Source organism: Osmerus eperlanus, chromosome 18, assembly GCF_963692335.1.
Source record: "Osmerus eperlanus chromosome 18, fOsmEpe2.1, whole genome shotgun sequence".
NCBI classification, from domain to species: Eukaryota; Metazoa; Chordata; class Actinopteri; order Osmeriformes; family Osmeridae; genus Osmerus; species Osmerus eperlanus.
In genome coordinates, this window is record NC_085035.1 from 14171956 (window position 1) to 14184462 (window position 12507).

The 12507-nt window shown below is 40.0% G+C and overlaps 1 protein-coding gene across 2 annotated transcripts; it reads left to right on the forward strand.

Annotated features, from left to right (window-relative positions):
* The first annotated feature begins 262 nt into the window (after nucleotides 1–262).
* LOC134038637 (group 3 secretory phospholipase A2-like) lies at nucleotides 263–10743 on the forward strand. 2 transcript variants are annotated; one of them, XM_062484131.1, is made up of 7 exons: nucleotides 263–1013; nucleotides 1100–1232; nucleotides 1370–1504; nucleotides 1618–2237; nucleotides 2324–2453; nucleotides 9867–9983; nucleotides 10132–10743. In XM_062484131.1, the coding sequence occupies exons 1-7, from the start codon at nucleotides 458–460 to the stop codon at nucleotides 10367–10369; spliced, it is 1929 nt and encodes a 642-aa protein (XP_062340115.1). In that variant the 5' UTR covers nucleotides 263–457; the 3' UTR covers nucleotides 10370–10743. The 2 variants fall into 2 exon arrangements, with proteins under 2 accessions (XP_062340115.1, XP_062340116.1); XM_062484132.1 differs by having other exon boundaries at nucleotides 901–1017.
* The last annotated feature ends 1764 nt before the right edge of the window (nucleotides 10744–12507 follow it).

Here is a 12507-nt window from a genome sequence, read left to right on the forward strand (position 1 = left end):
GCTCATAAATGATCGTTAATTTATGATATCATACTTTCAGATTGATGGCTAATAATTCACGTTTGTATATTGACGTCTCTGGAGGATACAGCCTCTATTATTGTCTTCGAGAAAGGAAGGGAGGGGTGTGTGGAATGAGAATATTTTAGTGAATTGTTGTCAATCCCACGTGATCACTTCAGAGTACCGAGTCTTCACGTAATTCTAGAACATCGGGAAAGCCCCCCACCTCCCCCACCCCCCTGGTCATGTTAAGAAAACCACCCTGCACACCGTGTCCGTCAAACGTGCTAAGGACAAGAACAAGGCGTGTGCATGTTTCAATAGGCCAAAAGTTTAGTTACACAGTATTGCAAGAAATAATTACTGAACTATTTAACTATTCACTATTAATTTGTATATAGTTAGATCTGGTGCTGAATTTACATTTGTTCAGTGTAAAAAAAGAAGAAAAGTAATGGGTATTAAGTCCCTTCTACGCGTTATTGTTCTAATATTGGCTGTTCTGAAATCGACCATTGCTACAAGTGAAGTTCGAAACTTCTGCGTTTGGACGAAAGTCACAAACTGCCAGACCCATTACACTTTCCTTAGCCAGAACCAGACCCAGTCGTTACTCCGCCTATACCACCTTGTCTGGTCAAATGAGCACTCTATGGTCAACTGTGTCTGGAATGATGAATCTTCTGTTACCGCGAACTACTTGGATCTGTGTTGGAAGCGCGAGGGAGAATTCACCGGACGCCCTGACAGTCACTTCGAAATCAATATGATGCTCGAATCATGCGCCGCATTTAACCCTCGAACAATTGCGGATCGCACGAAACACTCTGGAAAGAGGCACATACGAAGTGCGGAAGGTCACTACATTGTGGGTGCTTCAGTCCAGAAACTTCATGGCGACAGTGACAGATCTGGGGGAAAGACGCACCGACGCCTGAAACGTGGTTTTATTGTACCTGGAACTCTTTGGTGTGGAGCTGGGAACAAGGCATTGTCATACAAAGATTTGGGTAGGTAAGTGTTCAGTGATTATCATAAGTGATAACCTGTAACCTGGTCTCATTTAATTTTGTTGAACTCTCTTGTATCTTCTCAGGTGTCTTTTCTGACACTGATAGCTGTTGCCGTGAGCATGACCAATGTCAGGACACCATCCTGTCCTTTCAATACAACTATGGAGTCTTCAACAAAAACATCTTCACCATGTCCCACTGCAACTGTGACAACAAGTAAGACAACTTCTCTACAACATATTGTTTGGCACTTTTTTCTTCTGAGAAATCTGATTACAGTTAATTTCCCCCTCCAAGACTTGTTAATGTCAGGCACTGCAATTTTTTTTACCAACATTCCTGCTTTTTTGTAGGTTTCGCGAGTGTCTGTTGGCGGCTCAGGACCGAATATCAAATGTTGTGGGTTACACATTCTTCAACCTACTGAAAATGAAGTGCTTTGACTTTTCCTACAAGCTCCAGTGTGTTAAGAGAAACTGGTTTGGAATGTAAGTAAGAGCATTGACTTACGTTGACTTCATTGCCTACTTGTAATTAAGGTGACCAGTTACAGGTGCAAACATTTTAAAATCATCTTTTAATCTGCATGTCTCTCCAACAGGTGTCTGGAGGAAGACATGGCTTTGTATGCTGTGGTGCATCCAGCCACTGTGTACAACTACTCAAACACAGACTCTGAAGAAGACGACATGGCTACTGCCGCTATCAACATAACCATCACCTCTAATGCCAAACTCACACCAGACTCCCAGAAAAGCAGAACCTCAGACTCAGGGTTCTTCCCCACCTTTGATGTAGTCACCCACACTAGAGCTGCCTCACCAGGCCTATCTGCCTCAGCCCCTTCCTCCCATACTACAGCCTCTGCCTCCCCCACCCTGTCTTCCTCAGACCCAGCTATCCACACTTCAGCCCCTCCCTCAGCATCTTCATACAGCACTGCTCCTGCCTCCCCAGCCTCTCACAATTCAGCTCCAGCCTTCCACAGCACTCCTGCCTTCCCAGCCTCCCACACAGAAGTGTCTGACTCCCCAACCATCTCCGCTACCTCTGAAGCAGATGGTAGCTCCCAAGCCCTGACCACACTGGAGAGCGAGACCGCCTCCATGCCAGTGTGCAATCAGGAGACGGACACAATGCCATTTCAAATTATTTGTGTCACCCACACAATGAAAGCCAACTTCTCTAATAAACTTGTGGAAAGAGTCACAGCAAATATAGGTATGTGGGAGCCATCACTACATGTGTTTGTGTGCCCTGTCTTGCCCTGGATCCTGATTCACCCTCTCCTATCTTCCTGTCTCTAGATAAACCACAGTCCTGTGAGGTTTACCACGACCTGGATACGTGCAGGCTGAAGATCCCTCCGCAGCAGGAGAGATACAGCTTCTATAACTCAGAGTCCAGGAGCTTGTACCACTGCAACTGCACTAGCAGGTAAATATTCCCCGTCCTCTCCATCACTCTCTTTAACTGGACCCACACATATAGATATGATCTTCTCTATACTCAACTCTACAGGATCTTTAGCAGGGCTGTCTAGTTGCTTGTTTCCAGCTTGTAATCACAGTGTTTCCTCTAGGATTTTTTTTTTGCAGTGGGGGCAGGTCTGTCCGAATTCCCCCAAAGAAATACAGTTAGGCTACTTAATGACACCTTACAGCCATGAAGTATGTTCTAAATGGCATAAATGCTGCCAATTAATAATTGACGTAACTTATTGTAAATGGTCAGTAGCCTAGCCTATCGATTAAGGGGCCGCTCGGAAGCATGTACGCTGTCTGCTTCATTTGATCTTGATAGGCTAAGCATTCTGTAGCTAATCATAACAATATACCCACTCTTTATTAATTGGGTGTGCTCAAGCCTTCGGTGAGAGCACAACCTTTGTTCTCTCACATATATATTTATTGGGTGTGCTCAAGCCTTCGGCGAGAGCACAACCTTTGTTCTCTCACATATATATTTATTTATTTATTATTATTATTTATTTTCGCCCCCCTAAGGATCAGTCAATATTTGGACTACATACACAACGGCGGTGTCAAAAGGTTCGTCTTGGTAGCGATTGCGTTGGTTGTAATTTTTATTTACGTTCCGTTGCATGGTTTAAGTAGAAATTGCGTTTTTGTGGTGAAAAGTGAAGCTAACGGTGGCTAATTTTCTAGCCACAGTCACTGACGTTACTAACGTCACTACGTCACTAACGTCACGAAAACACGCGTCAATTTGTTTCACATCTGTTAACTTGGGGGATAGCTAGGCTAACTATAGCTTTACTGCAAGGCAGCTGCAGGAACGCCACAAGCAAAGAGGCCAGGGTGATAACTATTTACTCATTTTACTTTGTGATGTGAAACACAATTATGAAATGTAATGTACAATATTAGCTGATATTATTAAGGAAGTAAGCCCACATCTACTTTCGGATACGGTAGTCTACTATTTCACTGAAGCATTACCATGACATTAGCCTCTGTTGCCCGGGCAACACATACCACAGTGGTCTATGATGCATCTGTTTTCAATCGTTAAAATAAACATTCCTCACATACATTTTCTTTGTAGGATTTACTATGACATTACATTACAAGTAAACGATTTGTTGGTGAAATTATCATTACCTGTGGTTTCAAACCAGTGTTGCTCACTGCAACGCTGTAGCCTACGCGAGACACTACAAAAACATCTACACAGTTGTAGGAAGTCAAACGGCGACAGAACATGTTCGGCACTCCCCTTACTTAAATCAAAAGTCTTTCAATAGGTGAAACTATCTGACTACTAACCTGAACTTCATTGCCACAGCCTAAACTTTGTCAATCTGTTCATGAAAATAATTAATTTCAGCCTAAACCGTACAACAGAACGATTAATCAAATTCAACCAACGCAATCGCTACCAAGACGAACACAGCAGTAGTCTAGTACTGTACTGTAGTAGTAGAATTTACCGGGGCAGCTTCTCCACACAGGGCTATATCGCATTTTGCGTTGTTACTGACAATGATCGCTACCAGTGAGCTTTTTATGAATGAGCGATTTTCCACTAAATAAATGTCAAGCTTATTTACGTTTTTGGGGGCATATTTTCAGTTAGCAGATGGTACTGTTTGAATCGCGATTCTATCTTCTGCCGGTAACGTCGTAGAATAATCTTCAAAGGGGGTTCTTTATTAATGAATGAATGCAATATGAGTAGGCTAAATGCCTGAAACTATCACGAGAAGGGAAAACTTAAAAGGACGTTTAAGTCATAGAGATTAGGTCCATTTTTACACCGGTCTGCCAAATGTATTTGTTTTGATTCAGCTATGAGGCTGCCTCTTGCAGGGGAAATGAGAAGACATCATATTTCATTCTACACTTCAATCGTATTTTGAGTTGTAAATGAGCAGCAAAAAAAAGATGCTTTTAAATGTATGTAATATTTATACATAATAAGTACACCCTATGCATTTTTATATAAAATATACAGGAATATCAGTTGTAAAAATGGCATTAAAATCCCTGTACAACCGACGCAAGCAAGCACACCCTACAATTTCCCCAGAAATTGTACCCTCTCTAGTTGGGTGTGCTTTGCCTTCGGCAAGGGCACAACCTTTGTTCTCTCACATATATATTTATTTATTATTTATTTTCGCCCCCCTAAGGATCAGTCAATATTTGGACTACATACACAACGGCGGTGTCAAAAGGTTCGTCTTGGTAGCGATTGCGTTGGTTGTATTTTTACTTACGTTCCGTTGCATGGTTTAAGTAGAAATTGCGTTTTTGTGGTGAAAAGTGAAGCTAACGGTGGCTAATTTGCTAGCCACAGTCACTGACGTTACTAACGTCACTACGTCACGAAAACACGCGTGACTACCTGTAGCAGAACATTCGTTTCACATCTGTTAACTTGGGGGATATCTAGGCTAACTATAGCTTTACTGCAAGGCAGCTGCAGGAACGCCACAAGCAAAGAGGCCAGGGTGATAACTATTTACTCATTTTACTTTGTGATGTGAAACACAATTATGAAATGTAATGTACAATATTAGCTAATATTATTAAGGAAGTAGGCCCACATCTACTTTTGGAAACGGTAGTCTACTATTTCACTGAAGCATTAGCATCATGACATTAGCCTCTGTTGCCCGGGCAACACATACTACAGTGGTCTATGATGCATCTGTTTTCAATCTTTAAAATAAACATTCCTCACAAATACATTTTCGTTGTAGGATTTATTATGACATTACATTACAAGTAAACGATTTGTGGGTGAAATGATCATTACCTGTGGTTTCAAACCAGTGTTGCTCCCTGCAACGCTGTAGCCTACGCGAGACACTACAAAAACATCTACACAGCTGTAGGAAGTCAAACGGCGACAGAACATGTTCGGCACTCCCCTTACTTAAATCAAAAGTCTATCTAACTGCTAACCTTAACTTCATTGCCACAGCCTAAACTTTGTCAATCTGTTCATGAAAATAATTAATTTCAGCCTAAACCGTACAACAGAACGTTAAATCCAATTCAACCAACGCAATCGCTACCAAGACGAACACAGCAGTAGTCTACTGTACTGTAGTAGTACAATTTACCGGGGCAGCTTCTCCACACAGGGATAGCGCACTTTGCGTTGTTACTGTTGTTACTTAATGATCGCTACCAGTGAGCTTTTCATGAAAGCGATTTTCCACTAAATAAATGTCAAGCTTATTTACGTTTTTGGGAGCATATTTTCAGTTAGCAGATGGTACTGTTTGAATCGCGATTCTATCTTCTGCCGGTAACGTTGTAGAATAATCTTCAAAGGGGGTTCTTTATTAATGAATGAATGCAATATGAGTAGGCTAAATGCCTGAAAATATCACGAGAAGGGAAAACTTAAAAGGACGTTTAAGTCATAGAGATTAGGTCCATTTTTACACCGGTCTGCCAAATGTATTCGTTTTGATTCAGCTATGAGGCTGCCTCTTGCAGGGGAAATGAGAAGACATCATATTTCATTCTACACTTAACTCGTATTTAGAGTTGTAAATGAGCAGCAAAAAAAAGATGCTTTTAAATCTATGTAATATTTATACATAATAAGTAGGCCCTATGCATTTTTATATAAAATATACAGGAATATCAGTTGTAAAAATGGCATTAAAATCCTTGTACAACCGACGCAAGCAAGCACACCCTACAATTTCCCCAGAAATTGTACCCTCTCTAGTTAAAACTACTTCAGCATAATAATGCACCTAAAATACAAACGTGCGCAAGGGCAGCAATCGCTATCGAATCGACATGTGCAATTTTGCTAGCAGGGGAAGAATAGCCTACAAACAACGAAAATCACCAGTTAACTTAATTTAAATTAGCAAGAACTATAGATTTATACAATAACAGCCTTAGATTAACTGACAACATAAATTATACGATTTACAGTTCTCAAGGACGCACACACGCAATCTCAACTGCGCTGTGAAGCGGGTGTCCGTGCAATCCTCCGATACGCTTTCTAAACAATCACTTCTGATACCGTGGCGGCAGAAATTTAGCCGTGGCGGGCCGACACGGAAAAATCAACATAGCGGAAACACTGAATCAAGATCAATAAATAAAGCATACATTTGTTGCTGCTCCTTGAACACTTCAAAATACAAAAACAAAACGTATGGTACTTAAACTTCCCCTTTTTAAGAATTTACTCATATTGCATTAATTAATTAATAAAGAACCAAGGGCGATTCTAGAATCAGACCTTTAGGGGTGCTCAGCCCCCAATGAGAATGTGACATGTATACAGTGCTTTGCAAAAGTGCTAAACCTCCTTGCTAAATAAATCCCTAATTTCACTGGATAACAATTAATACATTTATGTATTATTATGCAAAATATTGAATGAATGAAAAAACTAACAATGTCCCTTTCTTCATGAACTACCAGCATCAAATGATAATAAACAATAACAAATATATATATATATATATATATTTTTTTTTTTTTTTTTTTTTTGGGGTGCTGAGATTAAATTTAGGGGTGCTTGAGCACCCCTAAAAAGGGTCTAAAATCGCCACTATAAAGAACCCCCTTTAAGACAAGCTTTTTCCATCTACACATGATACAAATGATAGTTTTAGCTTGTAAGTTTAGTTGCAGTAGTTCAACATTAATCAAATTGATTAAAGATCCTGTAAAGCAAATTCCATGATTTGCTTCTCAGTACATTATATACTTTGAAATTAGTTCCTGAAAGCATGGGCAAAGGGCGAAAACTTTGTCGCACTGAAATGTGGAGTTAGACCATAGAACAGTTTCTCTTCCGTTTTCAGATCGGGTTTTAATGGGCGGGGCCAAAAAATTACCTATCTACGTCATTTTGACCCATCTACATCAGATCACTGAATGGTTCCTCCTGCTGTACTGTTATTGTAGCCTACATCAGCTAGCTTAGCTATCTTCAGAATGTGTCCCTCCACCCGCAACTGCATCTTCCCTGGATGCAAGAACTTCAGCTGCGCTGCAACGCTATTTAATTTCCCTATTGATGAGGAAAGGAAAAATAGGTGGATTGATTTTGTGAAGAGCCACGCTGATGGAGAGCTTCGGATAAACTCCAACAGCAGATAGTTTTAACATGGACCAGAGACAGACGGGATTCATTGAACAAATACATTCTAATTCTATACTGTTTTGTTCGGCTTGACGTAGCGTCCATTATCTGGGTCATAGGTAGGGCGAGGGGCGGAGCTTCAGCTCCTTCAGGCGACACGCCCCCCCAATCTCAAGCAGAGAAGAGGGCTGATTTTCTCACGATTTCAAAGCCTAATTTAACATACGTTCTGTGTTTTTTTTATTCGAATTTGGATGGGTGGTTAAGAACACATTCAATTCGTTTTCAATTCCACTTTACAGGATCTTTAATGACCATTTACCAGATTCGTTACAAATTTCCAAGCAGTTTACTGGCGATTTTCAAGTCGCATCTCATATCTGCTGCGGCAAATATGATAGTATAAGTGAGCACTACATTACAGCCATTCACAACAAAATAAATGTAATAATACATGTAACATGTCTCTTTATGGCTCTGGGGAAAACTGCCTCGCGCGTATCCACTCCAATTGTTTGGATATTGAATGGCATCGATTGCTCTACGGGACTTATGATCATCATCTGATACCCCTGTCGTGCTTACTTGCTTTAATGATCTATCAGTCCCACCACAATTCTATCTCAACAGTGCAAATACATGGAAAACAAAGCTAACTGTGCTAGCTAACTGTTTGGTAGCTATTACTGTAGCTGGCTAACACACAGCATCTTGTGCTTTGTAGAACTGGATTATCTTCTACAGAAGAGCACATTCTTGCAGGCGTGATGTACAATTTTCCTCACCTGGACGAGGCCGAATCATAGTGCTCTGCTCCATGTCAGAGGTAGATAGTCAGCTAACTGTGAGTAGTAATAATACTAATGATGTGTGTGGGGATAACCAGAAGAACGAAGGGGAGACCACTTCTATTTTACAGTTGTAAAACTTGTGAGCGCTAGTGGTACTTTTCACTAGCTCAAAAAAGTACAGTGTTGATATCACAGAAAAAGCTTATAAAGCTACTTAGCTTGAGCTACATATGAGACATTCGACATTCTCTGTTATCACCTTGGCCTGTGCATGTGGGCTTGCAGTTCTAACAGCTAGCCAGCCAGCTACAGTAAACTGTCACAGTACCTCCCAGAAGATAGCTATCTTGCAACACCATGTATTTCTCACGCATTTCAACCATTTCTCACGCTGAGAAATAAGGGATAACTTGTCCCGCTATAACAATTACTGTTTTCTGCAATAACACCACCCTGGGCTGTAACTAGCTATGCAAGTAGCAAAATGACTTAAGACTTGTTGTTCACTGACTTGGTGTCCACTGACTCAGCTTATATTGATTGTAGAGGCCTTGTTATTAACGCACGCATTGTGTGGCGTTGTGTGACGTCCGGACGTTTCTGACTGTGGCTAGCTAGCTAGTTAGCTACTGTTAGCTTCACTTTTCGTCCAAAATCATGCCTGTGTTCGGATACAAGCAATGTAAACTTGACCAAGATGAACATTTTGACACCGACATTGTCTATGTAGTGCAAAAATTTAAGGACGAGTTAGGTTGGGAAAAGAATAAATAATAAAAAATCATATATATGAGAGATAATATAGGTTGTGCCTTGCCAAAGGCAGTCACACCCAAAAATTGAAGATGGAATAGATCAACTTTTTAGATGGAATCTCTTTGGAATGTCTATACCCAAGAATCCACAGTACATGATCTATACTCAATACTATGCATTGGATCTCTAAACTAAACAATTCCCACTGCAGCTGTATGTGAACAGTGCCAGATACTCATGGTCGGAAATATTACACTTCTCACTGTTTCAATTGGCAGACTCAGTATTTACAGTGTTGTACAATGACCCCTGTATCAGGTTTGATATTGAAAAGTTGCACACAGTTGAGATTGTGAGTAGTGTCTGCCATCACTCTTCCCAGCCAATGTAAAGTAGACTTTAAAGTAAACATTGCCTGCACTGTTTGCAGACTGATGTGATGAAAGTAACACCTCTTACATAATCACTGTCAAGGTGGCAGCGCACACATGTGCGCTGCAGTGGCCATGTGTGCGCTCACACCCTCACATATCAGTAGGATTACACTGTAGGATAAATGCACATATGTCTGTGTGTGGGCAGTCCCAAAATAAAGCCTCATCCTACAGTCTATATTCACCCATATCTTCTGACACAGCCATCTGTTTACTACTGCCATAGCAGTTGCATCAATCTGACCACTTCCTCTGTCTCTCTCCCCCCTCAGACTCTTCCAGAGGCTGGGTCAACAGAGGAAGCTGAGTGGGTTACTGCCTGTCCTGCTGGACGATGTGTCTCAGTCCTGCTTCACTTTGCAGCCACAGCACTGCACTCAGCAGTCAAGGTCAGTCAGTTTTTTTAACCTGGTTTTTATATGTAAATATCTTTAATTACTATAATAGGTTCCTGGGCAGTGATAGTACAGTGTTAGTTAGGCCCCCACTTTCCTCCTCTTTCTCACTCTTGTTCGCTTTCACTCTCTTTGCTCACAGCTGCACAGCAGTTCTGGTCCAGCCCCTCCTCTCCCAGCTGGAGCAGCAGCAGCCAAGCGGTGGAGACATGGTTGAAGGACGCCACCTAGAGATCATGAGGCTGCAAGTCAGGAGGCGCAACATGAGAAGGACCAAGCGAAAGGGGCGCCCAGTTAGACTTTATAAGCAATGTCTTAGGATGACACAGACCAAGACAAAGAAGCTTCACCAGCAGGGGGCACACTCCAGCCTCTCTTGAATATTGTGAGGGAAATCACTTGTGAATGTTAATGGACATTCATATTGAAAGCGTGCATGCTTTACACCGGATTTAACTTAAGAAAGTATAACAGGGTAATCAAGTATGTAAATTGTGCCGGTGTGTGTGTAGTAGATTAACATGGCGTTTTATTGGTTTTGTAATACATAACTCATTGTACATTGGGTGTTTTATGAAATATTACATGGATGAAAAGTAATTTCTCAAGTCTAACCAACAGGCCATAGTCAACATAGTCTACATTGTATAATATAATTGTAAAAATGTCTTGAAGTAATTGTATTTTGGTCTAACACATTTGGATTGTTTGTTTTTATATATAACAAAGGCAGTTGCAATGAAATAAAACTAAAACAAAGGCAGTCGCACGCTATAAATTGAAACTAGGCACTTAACGCACCGGAGCATATAGTAAACATAATAGGGACATTTTGTTTCATGAATGATATAATGCAACTAGCTGGGAGTATTTTAACAGTGTGTGAAAGATGTAGGCCTACGAGAACCAGTCGCCTAACTTTAAATGCAAAATGATAGGTTTATTATCTAAATAGTAAAATAATCAATATGTAATAATTAATCAAAATCAATACAGAAACATACTTTCAGAGAAATCATTGGCAGTTGCAATGAAATTAAACTAGGTGCCGCACTCGAGTTCATATAGTAAACACAACAGGGACACTGGCGCAGAGCCATTAGATAGCTGTGCACCAGCCTAATGAGGTAGAAGGCTGTAGCTAACTTTCGAGAATTTTGTTTCCTTAATGAACTAATGCAATTAAGGTAGTCACAATTAAATTAAACTAGGAGCTGCCACCATATGTGAGGGACCAACCACCCTTACGGAAAGAAAAACAATTTCCCTATATATTAAATGTCAATATATTTTATAATTATATTCTATTCTACTGGTTGATTGACAATATTTAATATAGTTAATATACCTCTTGGCTACACTGATACAGATTACTAATTAACAAAAAATTATAATTGTACCCTAAATATTTTTTTAATATATGCTTAATTTTATATTATGTTAATATATTTATATTAGAAATTGCCGCTTTTTTATATATTAAAGAATATGCACGTATATTTAATTATGTATCATAATGTGTAATATTGTATTTAATTATATGCTCCATAATATATAGATGAATATGGGACATAATATACTAAATATTGGGTGTGTTCTATGGTAACCAGGGAGTTCAGTCAGGCTTTGACCTCGTATGACCGAAGAAAACTAATAATAAAACAAAATATAGCTGCAAGCAGCGATGCGGGTTCCTCCGCAAAGTGGCAAACTATTATAAAAATGTACATTGTAGACAGTGGTGTAGTGGTAGAATTAGAGGTGGGTAAACTATGAATTTTATTATTTATTTATTTCTGATTACGTTTCATTAGGCCTATTTAGCCGGCTACACAAAGCCTAACAATCGCAATCACGATAAGCGGTACCACGACGGCGTTATCAACTCTAACTCAACCCAGATCTTTCCAATCTAGAGACGTGCGCGTTCACATAAAGGGGCGGTGTTTGCACCGTATATCCAATCGCAAACATGGACAAAACAAGAGCCGCATATTTCACGCAGGAGGAGCAGACAATAATCTAACAAACTTTGTCTACTCCTCCTGCGTGAAATATTGTAATACAAAAATCAGGAATACAGACATATAATACAGACAAAAATCAACAAAGTCGCTGCTGCCAAGCTGGCAGAAAATAGCAGACACTGTAAATGCGTAAGATACATGACTTATTGATATTTTGTGCCCCAGGCACAAGATGTGACCATAAATACACGTGTGCATTCCATAACGTTAAACTTTTGTCGCTGTATTTTGCTGAAATTTTTTTTCTGTTAAAATTTAGATTTTTTATGCTTTCTATAGTTAACACCCTAAACTTAATTTTAATGTACAAAAAGTATATAATTGCTTCTGAAAAAATGTTAATTTCAACGGTTTTTGGACATTTCAGCTAGCAAGATTTCCAAGCCATTTCAAATCAAATGCTCAGTTTGCCTGCTCTTTTGAGTGCTGCAGCAGCCCCAAACAACTGATCAATGAAGTCAGGCTGTTAAACTTCAAAATAACTTGCTGAG

Excerpts from the sequence above, each read along its gene's own strand:
- LOC134038637 (XM_062484131.1), top strand. The coding sequence starts at position 458 with ATGGGTATTAAGTCCCTTCTACGCGTTATTGTTCTAATATTGGCTGTT. Across the intron at positions 1,233-1,369 it reads CACTGCAACTGTGACAACAA|GTTTCGCGAGTGTCTGTTGG; the intron begins GTAAGACAACTT and ends GCTTTTTTGTAG. Across the intron at positions 2,454-9,866 it reads CACTGCAACTGCACTAGCAG|ACTCTTCCAGAGGCTGGGTC; the intron begins GTAAATATTCCC and ends CTCCCCCCTCAG.